The 19,393-nt window shown below is 34.7% G+C and overlaps 1 protein-coding gene across 1 annotated transcript; it reads right to left on the bottom strand.

The window, feature by feature from the left end:
* Positions 1-7,988: 7,988 nt before the first annotated feature.
* Positions 7,989-16,041, bottom strand: si:dkey-8e10.3 (serine/threonine-protein kinase SBK1). Its single transcript, XM_058785398.1, has 4 exons — positions 15,969-16,041; positions 13,606-13,787; positions 11,775-11,977; positions 7,989-8,952 (listed from the first exon to the last, which is right to left on the bottom strand). Exons 2-4 carry the CDS (start codon positions 13,772-13,774, stop codon positions 8,305-8,307), a joined length of 1,020 nt encoding a protein of 339 aa, XP_058641381.1. The 5' UTR covers positions 13,775-13,787; positions 15,969-16,041; the 3' UTR covers positions 7,989-8,304.
* Between the last annotated feature and the right edge of the window lie 3,352 nt (positions 16,042-19,393).

The raw sequence follows: 19,393 nt of genomic DNA, 5'->3' as shown, positions 1-19,393 counted from the left end.
TCTGCATTTTTTGAATTATTTCATATTAAAGTAATTGATTGTTTTGACTCTTTTGTACACTTTTGAAATTTAAAGGTGACAGTTTCAGTAAATCTCAGAAGAGCTGGAGGTGAAACGGTGTCAGTGGAGACATGCTCTGGTGCTGTTTGTTAAACTGTATTTTTCTGTAACACCTATAGTTTGATTCACAGCACAAGAGTTAGCTCTCCTTGCTTCATCAGGAATTCTCCTTCTAATTGCAAATATGTCTGATTACATTTGGCATCTGCTCTCACATGCCCTGATTTAAACACACTAACAGCTGCTGTGTTCTATAACTAGTAGTACTAGTGTTACTGTATTATGGTGACGTCTTCCTGTGGCCGGGGAAGTTAACATGTCATCTGCTTTTCCCTGAGGGACTCGTTTGTAAGTGGTTTGTGTAAACAGAACATGTTTCTTTTGAAGAGAACTAACCGTGTGTCTTTAGGGGCCGGAATCTCAAATAGAACATTACGAAATGCAAATGAGGATTATCCAGGATTTATTTAACATTCACTACAGTTCCACGAAGAGCTTTTTTAACACAGCCTGTTTAAAAAGATTAAACATGCCTGTGCTGTGACGCTACTGTTCCCCACAATTAAATCATGGGTGGACATTTTGTTCTTTTGTTGATGTTGTTTTGACCTTGTATAATGTATCATTCTAGCAGCTGGTTTGCTAAAGTTATTCAGGTGACAACACAAACATGCTCCCAAAACTGTAGCAAATTCATCGGTTTGCGGGCAAGTTCTGAGATCTTGGTTGTGGACAATGCATCTCAATTTTGTATCAGGTCTAAAATTTTTATATTTTTTAAATTACATTTTTTAAACTTTTTTACTTTCACAAAGTGGAGCATTGGGCCTCATTTGCATGTTACTGCTGGAAAGCATGACAGGGAATAACACTGCCCTGGTAAAAAATGAAATGCACTTCAGCATACTTTTAAAAAGAGTAATTAATAAAGTGATATGCTTAATATGTAAGAATATACTTAGGTTTTTGCACACTTGCATATATAATACACACAAACACACTGTATATACAGTATATATAAATTAGCAATTAAATGAGAATGTATTATAGTTCGGATTTATATTAAATGCAATTAGTTTAGCTTAAAAAGTGCTTTTTTTGAACCACCTAAGTAGGATAAAGTATCTTTATATGTAATTTCATAATTGGGTCCATGAAATTTGAATGTAGGCCTATACTGGCAAGCATTTATGATACACTAAAATATAAGGCTAGGTATTGACAATTTTCATGGTTCGATTCAATTTCAATTCACAAGCTTGTGATTTGATTCTAATTTGATTCAATATCGATTATTTAGGATATATATCAGGTTCAGTACATTGCAAAATTTCTCAAGGGGAAAAAAATCTCAACTAATGCTTTAAAATATAGACATGAGAGTCAGTTGGTATCACATTACTTTAAGGTTCAAATTAATTGATTTCTATACAAATACTTAAATTACACTCAAAGTTATTTTGTTATCATAACAAAATTAACAATTCGTCTAACTCTCGCATGCTCTTTAAAACATTTTCCTCGCTTCTTTGTCCTTCTCCTCCCCCTCCTTCATCAACTCTAACAGCTGATGACTTTGCCACGCTCTTCATTAATAAAATTAAAACCACCAGTGCACAATTTTCCACACCACAATCTGTCAAGAACATCTTACCAGCAAACATACACTCGTTCACATCCTTCTCTTCGCTCTCTGAGGCAGAAGTCTCCAAACTCATCCTTTCTAATCATCCTACTACTTGTCCACTTGATCCTATTCCATCTCATCTCATCTCCTTCAAGCCATTTCTCCTGCAGTTGTACTTGCACTCACTCACATCATTAACACATCCCTTCACACTGGTGTTTTTCTCTCAGCATTTAAACAGGCTCGTATAACCCCAATACTTAAGAAACCCACCCTTAACCCATCTCTTTTAGAGAACTACAGACCGATTTCCCTTCTTCCTTTCATTTCTAAAACACTCGAACGAGTTGTGTTCAAACAAGTCTCTGCCTTTCTCACACAGAACAACCTCCTCGACAGCAACCAGTCTGGTTTCAGAAGTGGACATTCAACCGAGACTGCCTTGCTCTCAGTTGTTGAAGCCCTAAGACTTGCAAGAGCGGATTCCAAATCTTCAATACTTCAATATCTTGCTGGATCTGTCCGCTGCTTTTGACACGGTTAACCACCAGATCCTACTGTCAACCCTATTGGCAAATGGCATCTCAGGAATCGCACTCCAGTGGTTTGAGTCTTACCTCTCAGATAGGTCCTTCGAGGTATCTTGGAGAGGTAAGGTATCTAAGTCGCAACATCTAACTACTGGGGTGCCTCAGGGCTCAGTTCTTGGACCGCTTCTCTTCTCTGTCTACATGACATCACTATAGGTTCTGTCATTCAGAAACATGACTTTTCATATCACTGCTATGCTGATGACACTCAACTCTACCTCTCATTCCATCCTGATGATCTGACAATAGCTGCTCGCATCTCAGTTTGTCTAACAGACATTTCTTGCTGGATGAAGGACCATCACCTTCAACTCAACTTTGCCAAGACAGAACTGCTTGTGGTCCCAGCAAACCCATAGTTTCATCACAATTTCACCATCCAGTCAGGCACATCAACCATAACTCCTTCAAAAACAGCCAGAAACCTTGGAGTTATGATTGATGATCAGCTGACTTTCTCAGACCACATTGCTAAAACTGCCTGGTCCTGCAGATTTGCTTTATTCAACATTAAGAAGATTATTGCAATGCTCTCTTGGCAGGTCTTCTAGCCAGTTCTATCAAACCTTTACAATGAATCCAGAACGCAATAGCAAGATTAATTTTTAATGAGACAAAAAGAATGCACGTCACACCTCTGTTTATCAATTTGCACTGGCTACCAATAGCTGCTCGCATAAAATTCAAGGCATTAATGTTTGCCTACAAAACCACCACTGGCTCTGCACCCCTTTAAATAAATTAATTACTTTAGACTTATGTACCCTCTAGAAGCTTACGTTTATAAGTGAACATCGCTTTATTGTGCCATCCCAAAGAGGCACAAAATCACTTTCACAGAATTTTAAATTAAATGTCCCCTCCTCGTGGAATGACCTGCCTAACTCAGTCCCAGCAGCTGAGTCCTTAGCCATCTTCAAGAATCGGCTAAAAACACATCTCTTCCATCTTTATTTGACCCTCTAACTCTAGCTCTCTCTATTCTAATTCTATTCTTAACAAAAAAATAAAATAAAAATAACTGGCTTTTCTAATCTTTATGTATTCTATCTATTTGTTTTCTTTTTATTTATTATACAATTAACAAAAGCAAAAAGGCCTCTAACACTAGCTTGCTCTATTCTTTTTCTATTCTGTCTTTTATATAATAAAAAAAAAAAAACTTGCTATGTGTACTATGTTAAGCTAACTGAGACTTGTTATAGCACTTGGATATCATTGCGCTTTTGTTGATTTGGATTGCTTCCATTGTCCTCAATTGTAAGTCGCTTTGGATAAAAGCATCTGCTAAATGACTAAATGTAAATGTAAAGTTTTTATAGTTATATTAACTTTACGATTAAATTTCTACTCCAGTTTTTTCTTTAAAAAAAAAAAAAAAAAAAAAAAATATATATATATATATATATATATATATATATATATATATATATTTATATTTATTTATTTATTAACATTTAATGAAATATTTAAGAACAGTAATTTATTTTAAATACACGTTTGATACATTTGTAATTATGAAGTTGCATTTTTGTACATTTAAACACTAATGCCAAATCTCCCAGTTGTAAATGATCATCTTCATAATCCTGTAAAGATTTTTATTTAGCTCTTTACTAATTGTTTATAATCGTATTAGAAGTATTTTCTCGACATCATAAACAGCCTCAATGCATAATACCATAAGTGAGTGACGCTCAGAAATGTAACAGCCTTATCAAGCTGTCATTTTATATGATGCTTTGCTCAATGTTTCCATGAGTCTTGACACACAACTGTGCTGTACTGTGAGAGCAGAAATAACCTTCACAAACATGCCTGTGGATTGCTGATATAAGAAGTTCTTGGCTGTGAGATTGTGATTTTCCATAACAGCAAAGATTTATTAGCAGTAGTGCTGCATGAGCCGCTGGCAGGAACACAGAGCCCATCGGTTCCTCATCCCTCCATTCATGGCATCTGTTCCTCAAAGCATTGTGGGGTGAGTGATGTCATGTGGAGGGGTTACAAGAAGTTATAATGGATTTTGATTTTTACACAATACGTGACAAATTGTGATTTGCTGGGCCTCTTGAATGTGACCGCAAATATTTTATAAGATGCCATATACTGTATACAATTTTTTTATAAAAAAAAAAAAAAAACCATATAGGCCTATAATTAATTTAATTAATGGAAACATATCTACTTCATAAATACAGTAGAATTTGTTTTTGAAATTTTAAATACATTTTTATTTTGTTTTCTATTTGAACATAAGTATCATTACTCCAGTCTTCAGTGTCACATGATCCTATACAGATTTGATGCTCCAGAAACATTTATTATCAATGTTGAAAACAGTTGTGCTGCTTAATGAGTTTTTTTTTTTTAGGAGAAATAGAAACTTTAAAAATAACTTTTGTTTAAAATTTAAATATATTACTAATGTCTTTACTGTCACTTTTAATTCATCCTTGCTAAATAACAGTATTTTTAAAAGAAAGAAACGTGCTGACACCAAACACAGACACACATGTGTGTACACAGTATTTCAATTTCAATGCATAATCCAGAAGCATTTTTCCCCCCAAAAAAATCTAATAAAAAATTGATTAAATCTAATCTAAAACTGAATCTGAATGAGGTGATTTTTTGATACATTTGCATAAAAACGTTTAAAAACTTTGGCAATTAGCTACAGCAATATTACAGCAGTGAGTATATGATTTACTTTCTGTTGCATTTATGGGAGAAAAGTACAGCTGTAAAACACAGTTGTGACTGGTTTTACTGCAGCCACTGTGGTGTATTTGAGTGTCGTCGTAAAACACATAAAAGTCAAGTTGTCGAGTCTGTCAACAAAGTCCGGAAGCTCAAAGAGCATTTTCAACATATGTTACATGACGGTTAGTTTACAGCACTAAAACGGGTTCACCTGTGCTCGTCTGTGCAGCACTACATGTTGCAGAAATGATCCGAGTGGCATTTATTGGATATATCAGACAATTAGAGCCTCATATTCATGCGGTGCAGTGTGACGACCTCATTTCCATTCTAGCAGGTGTCAAAGTTCCAGGAACTGACACTGTACCGACATGATTACTAGTGTTGTTGCTTTAATGGCCCCCAAAAAGCTATTCAAACACTTAAAATGTTTGGATGTGATTGCGTTATTTGAGAATATGAAACCGAGTGCTCTCTTCACTTACTTTTAATCAGTTTTGACCAATGCTTTGGATATTTTAAGTGGACATATGAAGTTAGTTCATCTTGAGTTCACATAAGTGTAGTTCATTACATTAATTGGCAACCATAAAGCGTCCCGTTTCCACAAAGTGACCAGTGAAAGGGCTGTTATTGTTGTACACTTTGTAAGAAGAATCTGGCTTAAAGTAACAACCGAAACAGATTATGAGTCATTGCTGAGGAGTCGAGCTTCAGTGAAAGCTGTTAAACCCTTTACCCCATGATGGGCTTTCGGCTGCTTTAGAGGATTTAGTAATGAGGCCTTTGATTGGAGCAGCTCATAGGGACTGCGGTAACATTATCCCGGTTAGTGTAACGCTCTAAATATGCTGCAAAGCGAAGGGAGCTGCTGGACTCAGAACTGCTGTCAAATCACCAACGTGACGACACTCCACCGGGACGGTTTCTCTAGAGCTGGGCCTGAACAAACACCAGCCCAGAATCCATCAATACTGCACCAGCTGCAACAGATGCCAGGAGATCTCTGAATGTTCAACAGAGAAGCTTGTGGTGCTTTCGGTGTTTGTATGTAATAAATTACTGGGGTTACAAGCAAAGGCCACCAGTGACTTGGAAGCGATTTCAAAGCACATTTTGACATGATAATATGTTTATTTCTCTAAAAGAACAGGAGATTTATGTAATGAAGTTTTAAAGGAAAGTTTGAGAGGAGCATGTTTGATACACTGAATCATATTTATACCGTAAGCAGACGCTTAACTCACTCCAGCAAGTCCACCTTTATTTTTAAACACTTGTATAATATATTATTACTAATTATCTATTTATTTTTCTTTTTTTAGTCAAGTAAGTTTAGTATAGAGCTCTGTGTTCACGCTCATCTGTTATGAGCAGCACATCAAATCAATTTTTTTCTGTCACGCTAGAGAAGTATATGAAGTAGTGAATCGATACTTAGTTGGTTTGACATTTAAGGGCAGTTTTATGGTTGCTTCTTAGGGCAGATTTTAGTCCATAAAATTGCATTTTTAAAGTAACAGCTAAATATCTTGTATATTATTTTGCCTTTCTGTGTGTGTGTGTTCTGCTGTTTTATTTTTTTAGAAAATGTTTAGCACTGGCAGAAAATTATCAGTACATCTTCCAGTAAATTTACAGACATTTCCTTCAACACTAAACACTATGCAATGCATAGTTCAAAATATGGGTAAAGCACCTGTCAAAAATCAATATGGAGTCAATGGGGACCAAACTCTTTGGTGAACACCATCATTCTTCAAAATATTTTCTTTTCTGTTCAAAAACTGAAAGAAACCATTTTTTTTCTTTAAAAATTTGTGTCAATCACTTTTTGAAGCACTAGATTTATCCCTAGATAATGTAGCTTTAATAGTGATATGATCAGATTATACAGCAAACAAGACAGTTCATATGGAAAATATACACATTTTATACAAATACAAAACACAATTCAATAAACGTGGATAAAAACATTAGTGTAAAACAACAGTAGTGTAAAATGTACCCCTCATCTACATAACAGTTATGGGAAAATGTATGTATGTCATTTTGTTCACTGGACCCTCATTTCTGATAGAAACAGAAGTGATTGGCAAATCATATAACAATACAATATGGATAATTACTGAAAACCTTATTTTGGGTGGAGGTAGAGGATTGAATTGTGCACGTACAGTATTTGATATCAGAGACAAAGGGCAGTAGACGGTCCACTCCAATAAAAATAAATGAGAAAACTGTCCCGCTCAATATAGCAGCTGTAATTCTGCAGTTAAAAGAGCCAAAAGAGGCAAAAGAGGCACGGCCTGTTTGTTTACTCTATATGGTCCAGCCTGAAAAATAAAGCAATTTGAAGTAAAGAAGCATCAGTTGTGATGCTATTGTTGTCAGAGTTTGTCTCCGATGTGAAAAATGTTATTTATTTAAATATATAACACTGACAAATGTTTTTTGAGATTTTGGTCAATATGGTATCTGTGTCCTCTGCACCTACTTTTGGTATAAAAAGGGTTGTTTTAAAAACAATACAGAGTTCAAGGACAATTTACTAAAATTCACATAAATTACAATGTCAAATAGAAAGTTTTGCTAACAAACTCAAAGCTGTATTTTCAAATAAACATACAGTATGAATTTCATGTATTTTATGTAGTTTAAAGATGAATAATAATAATATGCTAATTACACACATATATTTAATGTTTAATTTTAAAATATTTACCTTTTCACAAAATGTTATATATTTATATTCTTACTTTTAAAGTTTTTTTTTATTGTAGACATTTTGTATTTACTAATAAACTAATAAAATAAAACACACACACACACATATATATTTGTGTATATGTATAATTTTTTCTCAAAAATATAAATTTATTTTACCTGCTCTTTTGTAATTTACATATTTATAACATATTTTGTATAATACCTTTGATCAGATTGGATTTTTTTTTTTTTTTTCATTTCTGTGTACAATATGCAATACTAAACTTTTTCTCCATCAAAAATTATTCTTATACAGACAACTAAATATATATTTTAAAAGTGTAAGTGCATTACCATTGTAAGTGCAACACGTTTAGTTTTTTTTTTTTTTTAAATGTGAATTATTAAAAAAAAAAATGTTAATTATAGCATGCCACAATTGCTGTTAATGAAGTATAAGTTGTATTTAACCGATAATACTGACCCGCAAATGAGTGTCTTCCTCATAACTTTTTATGAAATCAGCACCTCTAATGATCTAAATTCTTTCCACCAAGCAGCTCTCTGCATTGCAATTGGCACCACATTCTGCTCATTTGTCATATCACACCATCACTGTTCATCACTGTAGCTGCTTCTGCAGGGACTCTGTTTGGATGTGCTGACCTTCCCATTTTCTCCCACCCATCCGTTGGCGTCCTTCGCTCGCACCCAGTCCTTACCCACGTAACCTTTGACCTCCCCTACGGAGCACCTCTCACTGGGATCCAGTGCTAACATCCTCCTGAACATCTGCATGCACATGGGCGTAAATCTTTTCCACTGAGATGGCACAGGGTTTTTTTTCGGAGATCTGCGCCAGTCTGCAAACTCCTCATAGAAATCGTCGCTGTCGTTGCAGCGCTCCCAGGGGAAGAAGCCCGTGAGGATACAGAAAAGAAGCACGGCAAAGGCAAAGGTGTCTAGAGTGGGCTCCACGCGGAGTGGAGGGACTGTCACCTCCTTCTGACCTTCCTCCAAGACCATGGCGCACAGCTCAGGAGCCATATACGGCAGCGTGCCTGATATGAAACGGATGAAGGTTCCTTGTCTCTGGGTGAGGCCAAAGTCGGCCAGTTTGACCCGCCGGCACTGGGTGTCCAGCAGCAGAACGTTCTCAGGCTTGATGTCGCGGTGGACCAGACCACGCTGGTGGATGAACTCTAGAGCACAAGAGATCTGAACGGCACAGCGCTTCACTGCACATTCAGGGATGCCCACCTGGAGAGAAAAAAATGCAATATAGTAAGTTGTTGATTTAGAACAAATATTGTTCTATATCATTCTGAGATCCAGGGGGGAAAGTTTTGAAATTTATTTTTTATTTTTTTAACATCATTCCATTGTTTGGAGCGCAAGAAACATGAGGACATAAGAACATGAAAACAAGAAAAACAGTGTTGTTTATATTCAATTTTTATATTAAATATACCAGTACATTTTTGGTTCCAGGCTATTTTGTTTTCAGTAACTTTTTTAGATGTTGATTTTAATATTATAAATAATATATTAAATTAAATTCAATAATATATTATAAATTAAAAACTAATAAACTAATAAAACTTGCTTCGATAATAAAATATGTAAGTATAGAATATCTTAATATATCATAAATAAAACATCTTAATATAAAAATATCTTAAATTGTATAAATTACTAAAACTTTAAACCAATAAAATTAAAGGTTTATATATATTTTGTAGTTTTTACTTTATATAGTTTTATATTTTTAAAATATCTAAAAATATATTTTAATTTTATATAGCCTTATGTATTTTTATATATTTCTATATATTTTATATGATTTTATTTTTTATTTTATTATCATATTTTGTTTGCAATTTACTTCATATTATATATTATATATATAATATATAATATGAAGTAAATTGCAAATAAAATATGATAAAATCATATAAAAAAAAAGAAAGGGGGGAAAAAAAAGCAAACAATTATTAACCGAGATGCTGATTATACACTCTCAGAAATAAAGGTACAAAAGCTGTCACTGGGGCGGTACCTTTTCAAAAGGTACATGTTTGTACCTAAAGGGTCCATTTTGGTACCTTAAATGTACATATTAGTACTTAAAGTGTACATATTTTAACCTAATAGGTACCGCCCCAGTGACAGCATTTGTATCTTTATTTCTGAGAGTGTACTGACGCTTATGTGCACAAAATTCTCTCAAGACAACATCATTGCACAATAAATTCAAATCTAAGGTTGCATGAGTTTAGGAGCCCCTGCGGCGTTATTGCTTCTTTAAATCTTTCCAGGCTTCAGTACGTCTGGCTTAAGGTTTCACTGGATATGCTGAAGTAACGGAGACTCACGTGGTGACAGAGAGAAACAGCTGCTCTGCTCTTATACTCACACATTACACCCTCCAAGATTTCCTGAGAGGACATGTGAACATTACCGAAATATGTCAAACGTACGCCCTGCTCCAAGTGAACATGCTTAGCGTGTGAACGGGCCTGTAGTACATAGCGGTGCAGGGCAGGCCTGGAGTGACTTGAACGATCCGGAGCTTTATTTATTTCTCACTAGTTTCTGATAATGCCCTATAAGTTTATTTTTTTTAAATAGTTTGTTTAGGCTAATAGTAATACTGTTCTAATAGTGGCCAAATGTAAATATGCATGTATTTGATCCAACCAATCTGAAGTTCACCATTCCGGCATCTAAAATGATGGATTATTTTAAACATTTTGTAATAAAATGACACCATAGCTTATTTCAAGTATCTACAGTTATGGAAGCTCTCAGATGCTGTGTATATTATTTTTTCTGTTTTGTTTTCTTGTTATCCTGACACACATAAATTCTGTACATCACTCGTCATTTTTCTAGTGTGCGATGCATTTAATCAGCATCTGTCAAACATCATTCTGTAAGCATGCAGACGTCCCGGTCCTTGGGATAAAATATACTGTCCCACATCTAGAGTCACTATAGTGTCTGTGATGATACAGTCGTAACCTTCTCAAGTGTCGGACACTGATTTAGAACTCGTCTGCCAATGACAGACATAAAGTGACAGACTTACTTTAAAGTGAATGTCTGGCTTTGTGTATACAAACTGCTGTCACTTTGCTTATGTGTAGGCACAAAATTCTATAAAGACAACATTATTGAATGAAGGGGCTTGAAAAACCCTTTTTGACTTTAACTTATTTAATCCAGTTTAATAATACATTTTGGTTCTATTTTAAATATCATAAAAGTTTAGTATGATAACTTTTTCTTTTATAATAAGTACAGATCAGAATAAATATGTCGTTGCATGACAATGGAACATTATTTCACCCATATTTCAACATTGCATTTTTTGAAAAAGTTATGTGAAACATTAAGGTAGGCATTTATTATTGCATTTATTATGCTTTCTATGCATATAAAATCCCTTTTGTAAACTTAATTTGCAGACACCAAAATGTGATGTTTTGACTTGACCCATGTATGAAATGGGCCAATATGCTCTGTAAAAAAAAATTATATATATATATTCTTCAGTATGAAATATATAACCATTAAAAATACTTTTGTACTTCTTGCATCGTTTTACAAAATTATAATTTGACTGGAAATGATGCATAATCAAATATTAAACCTTATTTTAACTGTGCCATTATTTCCACCATCATCAAAATTCTGAAATTTGTGTAATAATTTTTATATTTTTCACAACAAAAAAAAAAAAGAAATTGAAATGCCTTATTTCACTCTTTGTTTGGATCATAATAGTTTTAAATCTTCAATAATTTATGTTTTATAATACATTTTTAGTTTAAATTTGAAAGTCTGGGACAGTGGAAAACTATACGATGTACACATAAAATGCAACTGAAAAGTAGCAAAAATAACTAATGATGGCATTGTAAAACAGTTTTTAGTGTTTGTTAACAGAGTTTTAATTAAAACCAACCTCTGGGACATTAAAGTGCCTATATATTTGAAGAAGTCTGTGAATTTGCAGTGCTTTAGCATAAGTACATGTGAATAAAGGAAAGACCTCATGATGTTTGAGGAGGACCCACCCGTGGCTGGATGATGGCGAACAGGTCCCGTCCTGTCACGAGCTCCTGGGCGAATCCATAGTGCTCGTTGGACTGGAAGGCGATTCCAAACAATCCCACGATGCAGGGGTGGCAAGACAGATGCAAGGAGATGCAGTATTCTCTCAGGAAGCCCTGGAGCTTGGTCGAGGCCTTGGGCAGCACTTTGAGAGCCATTGGAGTCCCTGAGACACAATCAGCAGTGAAAGAGAAACAAGATCAGAGGACATTTGGCTTTCTTTAAAAGGTGCTCTGGAGACACATAAATGACGTACAGTATTTAGTTTGTAGTGGAAAGTATTTTCACAGCTGTTCGGATGATATCTTGGCATTACGATCTGTGGGAGTGTAAAAGAGGAGGTAGTGTTTCATTTAAATAGCATTATCTCATTTCTGCACTGGTCAAACTGTTCCCTGCAATACTGATACACACACCACAGTAATTCCCACCTTCATGTGATACAGTATTTAAAGAATACATACAAACTAATATCATCTTTTGATAATTATGGTTTTTAAAAATGTGTCTCACTCACTGTTTTAAGTAGTTAAACAATAATGTGCTTTTGTTACACCTACACAGATTAACTAATGCCTAATATTTTGTCACATGAACTAAAAATTGTATTCAAATGGTAACTTCTAAATAAACTGTCAAAATATTTTTGTCATGACTAAGTGTATTTTAGCATTTCAAACAGGCATTGACTTGTCCGAAACATCGCTCCCTGCAAAAAACAAAAACAAAAAAACATATTAATTCATCGCGGGATGGACGGTCCTACGCGAGATCTGCGTGTGGCCTTCACAGGCCGTTTATGGTAATGAATATGACCGCGTTTTATTTTATTTTATTTATTTATTTATTTTGCTTTTACGTTGTGGGAGACAGATTCCAGTAAGCATACTCTGTTATATACTGCTCACAAACGTAGAAGCTCATCCTGGTATTATATAAATGCACAAAATTCACATAGGCTACTGTGCACAGTAAACACTATAAAGATGCACCAATAGAAGTAGTGAGGTAGTGTGTTATTCTGAGCATATTCATTTGTCTTGGTTTAAAATCAACAGTGAAAAGGCGAGCAGCGCCATTATATGGGCAAGAAAAGTAACGAATCCTCTGATAACGAAGTAACTCCACATTTCCTCACACAGCAGCTAAAGGTCGACAGAAACCTGCAAGCTTCTTTCACGATAAAGACGTCAAGCAAGTAAGTGTTATTAAAGTGGGATAAATGCTGACAACAATCACAATCACTTATTATACGGATTATACTTCATTCTTCATTTCGCAGCATTAAGTGGAATACAGTATTTCCAAAGTAGGCTACTGTCTTCGATATATCCGCCGTCGTCCTGCTGACTGGCGCTACTTTCATGTTTCTTGCGTCCCACTTATCGACTGCAGTGAAAAAAAAAATGACTTGAACGGGCTACAGTATTATTATTACAGTAATATTGTTCCAGTTTTCTTTTGTGACTAAGCCAGTTGTTTTTTTGTTTTGTTTTTTACACTGAAATGGACTGTGGACTATTAATCGCTTTAAAAATATACAGGTATGGTAAAATCCCTTCAGGGTGATACAAGATCCCCAAATACTTTTGTTTTAATGTATGAAGAAAAAACACATAGGCCTATTTATTACTGGACACGGAAATCAAGAGTAGAAATTGCTAAACATAGTCACTGTATGTATTGTTTCAAAATATATGTGGAACTTGCTGCACTTGCTTTTAAAAAACAAAACGAGTGGCTTCCTAAGACTTATTAAGATAATAGATAATAAGACGTATCTGGCTGACATACCCTTGCAGCGGTGAGTGACCAGCAGCACACTGCCATACTTGCCACGGCCGATCTCTTTAATGATGTTGAAGTGTTCTTTAATCTCAAGCTGACATAAACTCTGAGATGTCAACTCCATCAGCTCGTCTATCAGACTGCTGCCCTCCTCCACCGAGCCCAGATCAATCATTGCACTGCCTGTCCTGGGGGGAAAAGGGGGGGGGGAGGATCAGCAAAACTCTGTTCTATTTAGAGCAGGGATGGGCAACTACAATATGAATTGTATTATATATATATATATATATATATATATATGATTAAGAAAATATAAATAACTTAATATTTAAAACACTAGCCTATATATTTTTCAGCAATTCTGAAACCCTTAAACTGGAAAATGACATCACATTAGAATCTGTAGACCAGTGCTTCTTAAAGTCTCGAGCGCTAATTATATTTCCTACTTTGATAAACGCATGTTAAATGTTAAATCATTTGATTAGTTTTTTTCTTTAATGTTTTTTGTAATGTTTTTTTGGAGATGGTCCGAAATGAAAGCAAAGTCGAGATATGAGTAATTTTTTTTTTTTTGTTTTTTGTTATCCTTTATATGGCCATTTGACTTATAGCAGTGTCCAAGTGTATCCCATAAATTTAGTTTTTTGTGGCGGCCCGGTCAAAACTGACCGCCACAAATAGCTAGATTTTCCAAAAGGCTTATTTTGTTGAAATATGAGCATTGCACGTCTCAAAATGGGACACAAGGGTTTATATATGAATGTATCTTTGAAAAGAACCGACTGTCTTCAGAAAAGCTTCGTTGTCATTTTCCTGTAATGCCTGATAAAGTAGCGTTTGTCAGCGCAGAGAATGAATTTGAGTGAATTTGCATTTGCAAGTCTGTGGGAAACACTGGTGTCTGTCAGCAAACATAAACAAAAAGCTTCAGAATTGTGTTGAGAAGGTGCTTAAGTTTTGAGCTATGCATTATTAATATGAATTAGGCTACTACAACTACTACTACCATCTTGTGCCCTGCACTAAACAATTACTTTACTCTCTTTTATGAGATGAAGGGGGGAAAAAGAAAATAGGCTAAATATATCAGCCAAAAAATATCATATATTGGCCGCTAGAAAAACCCATATCGGTCGACCTCCAATGCTGACACTTAAATGAATTGCACTTTTGCACTTGTTATTAATGTATTTTGAATGGAAAGGGCACTTTGTGTTGATTTGTTATGCCTGTTATGTATGTTTATTAAAAACAAGTTTTGTAATAACCAATTGTTGTTATTTGAATGGACCTTTGAATGCAGACGTTGAGAACCCCTGCTGTAGACCATCATGACTGTAAACCAATTCCAGCAGGCCCATAAAAACAAATATAATTTTTTATATTAATAAAAAAGAAAAAAAAAAAAAAGAAAGAAAATTGCCACCTACATTTTAAAATGAAAACATCTTGGAGAAAAAGTAATTGGCTCTAGTACCAAAACATTATTTTTACAAAATGGCGATTGTAAATAAAATACAGACGATAAACTCTGAAATTGATTATTAGCTTTTGAAACCATTGTATTGTAATAGCTTATTTCTGTTTGTCCTCATCACTCATCACTGAACAATCAACACATTCCTCCTCAGCGTCCAAACACACACTACATACATTCCTGCTCTTGTAAATCTCCTGCGCTTTTTTGAACTCTGATACTCTGTGTGCATACAAAACGTGTGTACAAGACCAGCCGCATCAGGAGAATGAATACAGAATGTAAGTGTGGCATGTGAGATTATTAGTATGGTATGTGCGGTTATGAGCTCTTCCTTCCTTTTCAACTTCCTAATTTAAACAGGTTTTTGTGAGTTACTGCATAACTGTTTGTTATTCCAAAAATAATAGTTGCATGCTTACTGGACAAGAAAATATGAAAACACAATTCCATGTATGATGCTATTTCTTTGCTTTTATTGTTTAACCATTTTTGCAATTACGTATTATTTATACTGAATTAAAACTTACTCATAATAAATTAATCACACAGTATGTTTGTGCAGCTTTCTTTGCAGAAACCATTTTAAATACTTAATAACATTTCAGAATAAGTCCCATTTACAGCCAACAAAAATGCATTTTTCCATTAATATCATCAATGTCTTCAACTGCATTGAGAATTTGGGAAAAAATTAAACCCACGTTTCTTTACAAATGACTGTTTCTGCCTAAAAAGCAATGCAAATGTTTTATTTTGCTCCATGCAAAATTGTAAATTCAAACTAGCACAAAAAATGCATGCACAATAATTCACAGGATTTAACTTTATCAACAAATCTGCCATTGTTAGTGGTGTAATAATGGATCTCTCTCTGCCCTTCTCTCACCTCTCTGCAGCTGTGCAAAAGATCGGGGCACCCAGACGCGCAGCAATAGCAGCAGTGCTGCAGCCAAAGTTGATGCAGAGCACTGCGAGCGAGGACTCCTGTTCTTTGAGCTCCTGAAACGCTTTATATGGATGAAGCACCCACTCTGGGAAGAGTTACGCTTCTGTGGTGTTGACTCCACCCGCATGGGCAGCACACGTAAACACGTTCACTCACATATTTCAGACACATAAAGCTGAGACGTCATATCACATATCCCCAAATACAGTATGTTTATGTACATTAAGACACAAACTGAGTTGGCCTAGTTATGACAAAAACACTGGATTCATAATTTTAGAACTGGCTTTTTAGATATAGAGTAGTTAATAATCAGACACCTGAAACACATTTTTGTATGAGGAATATGGTCATATATGTGCATTTACGCACTTATGCACTGTGTCTAGCTTTTTAAAGAACAGTTTATCATCGTGATCGAAGGTGACATACTCCCACAGCACCATCAGATTCTATTCTTATCGCCATTCGGCAGTGCTTTTATCAAACAGACAGTGTTATTTATAAGAACAGCACGACATAACCAAAAAATGAAGAGAGTTTCGATAAACAGAAATCATTGTTTTATAAAAAATAATATATGTATTCAAATCTCTTACAACTATGTTTTTAATTAAATTTCTCACAGTATGTCTAGAAAATCATTTCAATTGTATTAATCTCAGAAATTAGTTTCTATAATTATCAGTATTCAACTAAATTAATAAAAAAAAAACATTTCAGATTTTTGCCTAAATTTAAGGATGTTTTTTTTTAACTGTACTCTAAAAGATCAGTGTAGAAAATTTTTTCACTCAGAATATGCTAGTGAATTTCACACTTACAAAGAAACAACAAATAACACATTGCATTAAACATCAAATTCTGAGGTAATAAAACTAAAATAGTATTTTCTTGTAAAATTCACTTCAGAAATCTTAGTTTTATTTACAACTTTGAAAAATATTTTTTTTCCTTTTCCTGCAAATTTCCTGAAACTTGTGTCCCAGATCCAGACTTTCAATCTTTCAATCTTTTCGACTTTCAATATTTCACTGTAGATTCAAGACCATGAGCAGGAAGGTCATCGGTTCTTCCTTAATCAGTCATATTAGCGCCGACTTTGACACTGAGTTATGTCATGGTGGCTGAGGTCTCTTAGACACCGGGACAGCGTTAAGGGCGCCAGTGACTCTCCCAAGGGGCCAGTGGGAATGGAATTACAGTTCAGTGTGGACAGACGCTCAGCCAAACCCTGCTGCTGCATATTTCATATTATCAAAAATATGCATCACACGCAACATGCTACTTGTCTTCAATGACCTAGAATGCGCTTAGCAAATTAAGAGGAAAAACAAAAGCAGTGAATGGAATTACTATAATGGTTTCAGCGAGATAATCTTAGGTCATCACCGCAGGAATGCTAATTTGGGGTGAAAATCACTGACTGGATTTGAAAGTGTGGGAATGATTTAGAGTGATTTTGTTTCCCACCGGTGTGAATAACGGTCGAGGATCATGGGTTTCTTACCACCTGCTGTCACAGAATAGATTCACATGAACACTATAATCAGATTACATATCGAGTTCTAGATTGTACGCCACTGTGTTTTGTGTAACTCTTTTGGCATTTGCACTCACATTTATATAGTAAATTACACTACCATAGTTGAAAAAGGAATTCTGCTTTTGAAGATCATCAAATTTTTCATTTGTAGATGTACATTTTATTGTATTTGGACACTTAAAGGAATGTTCTGGGCTTAATATGTTAAGTTCCTTCAAAAGCTTTTGTGGAATTATAATGTTTTATATAGGAAACAAAATAATTATAATGTATAATATAATGCCCCCATTTGATAAAACCAAAAAACAACTAACTAACTGACCAAAAAGAAAAAAAAGAAAAAAGAAATTGAAGTAATGGTGAGGCCCTTATAATAGGGCAAGTATGTGGAGGATTTAAAAGAACAGATGTTATGCTTATCTTTTTCATTTTTAATGAATTTAATTTAATTTAATTTAATTTAAAGCTGTGATTTATAATTTAATGTAAATACTAAATAATTTAATATAAAGCTGTTTAAATCCTCATTTTTATGGTCATTTAGGGTTTCATAGTTTATATTGTTCCGTTGTTGTGGCAACAGACTTGTACAATTGCATATAACTGGAATAGGCCAGTAAGTGATTTTTTGCACACTAAAATCATGGATATACTTTTGAAAGTGAGTATTTTAGTGTTTATGGATTGGTCCCATTCATTTTCATTGTAAGTCCCTTAATTGAACTACCTGAATTGATTGATTTATTATTATTATTATTATTTTTTTTTTTTTTAATTGTGGTAATCAATGTTAAACCATAAATGCTTTTAATTGACCCTAAAGAAATAAAGATATTATAACAAAGAAGATATTTTGAAGCATGTCAGTATAACCAAACAGTTGATGGTAGCCATTGATTTTATAGTATTTTACCCATCCTATGGAAGTCAGTGGCTACCAGCAACCGTTTAGTTACTGACATTCTTTAAAATATCTTCTGTTGTGCTCAACAGAATTAAGGCATGTTTGGAACTTTAGGGTGAGTAAATGATCACAGTATTGAAATTTTTGGGTGAACTATCCTTTTAAATATTATGGAAGTATATACTGCGAATAGCATTGCTTTAAACCAGCTGGTGGCTTTTTTTTATTATCTTAGTGCTTGAAACAGACAGGAACATGAAAATGCACGACAGGCATAATGTTTAATCTTAAAACCAGTGCAAGTGTACATTCTTTCATTGTGTGACCTGTGTGTGACCGGCCTGAGGTCTTTATGCCAGTGAGTAGGTTAGGACAAGACACAAGGTTTATTTTAGAGGAGAAGTGTTTTGATCCAGAACGATGTAGAAGGTGCAGACAGCCTCATAAGATATCATTTCAGATGCCAGCCGATCCTCTGTGTGTGTGTGCGAGCGCCTGCCCGTCTGTCCTCTCTGGTGATGAATTAGGGGGCTGGAGGTCTCTGTGGAGCACACTTTTAGAAGCGGTGGATTCAATAGGTGCTATTCTTACAGGCTAATTACTCTCCCTGGCAAACATTCTTTGATACAGAGCTTAGGCTGGATTTTGAGTTGGACTGTAAAGCGTGGTGAAGATGGATGAATATGACACTAATGAACGAGGTGGTTTCGATACCATCACCACATGCGATTGCGGTTGAGATATGTGCCCAGTGGCCTTCACCTTATGAACATTTCCCATCGTTCTTGCATTGTAATCATATGATGAGTGTCTTAGGTGCAGCAAAGATTTTTAGTCTTCTGAAAACCCTTTTTATATTTTATATATATATATATATATATATATATATATATATATATATATATATATACACAC

Source organism: Onychostoma macrolepis, chromosome 08 (genome assembly GCF_012432095.1).
Source record: "Onychostoma macrolepis isolate SWU-2019 chromosome 08, ASM1243209v1, whole genome shotgun sequence".
Lineage (NCBI taxonomy): Eukaryota > Metazoa > Chordata > Actinopteri > Cypriniformes > Cyprinidae > Onychostoma > Onychostoma macrolepis.
Note: the sequence above shows the minus strand (reverse complement) of the source record. Positions and strands in the feature narration are given on the sequence as shown.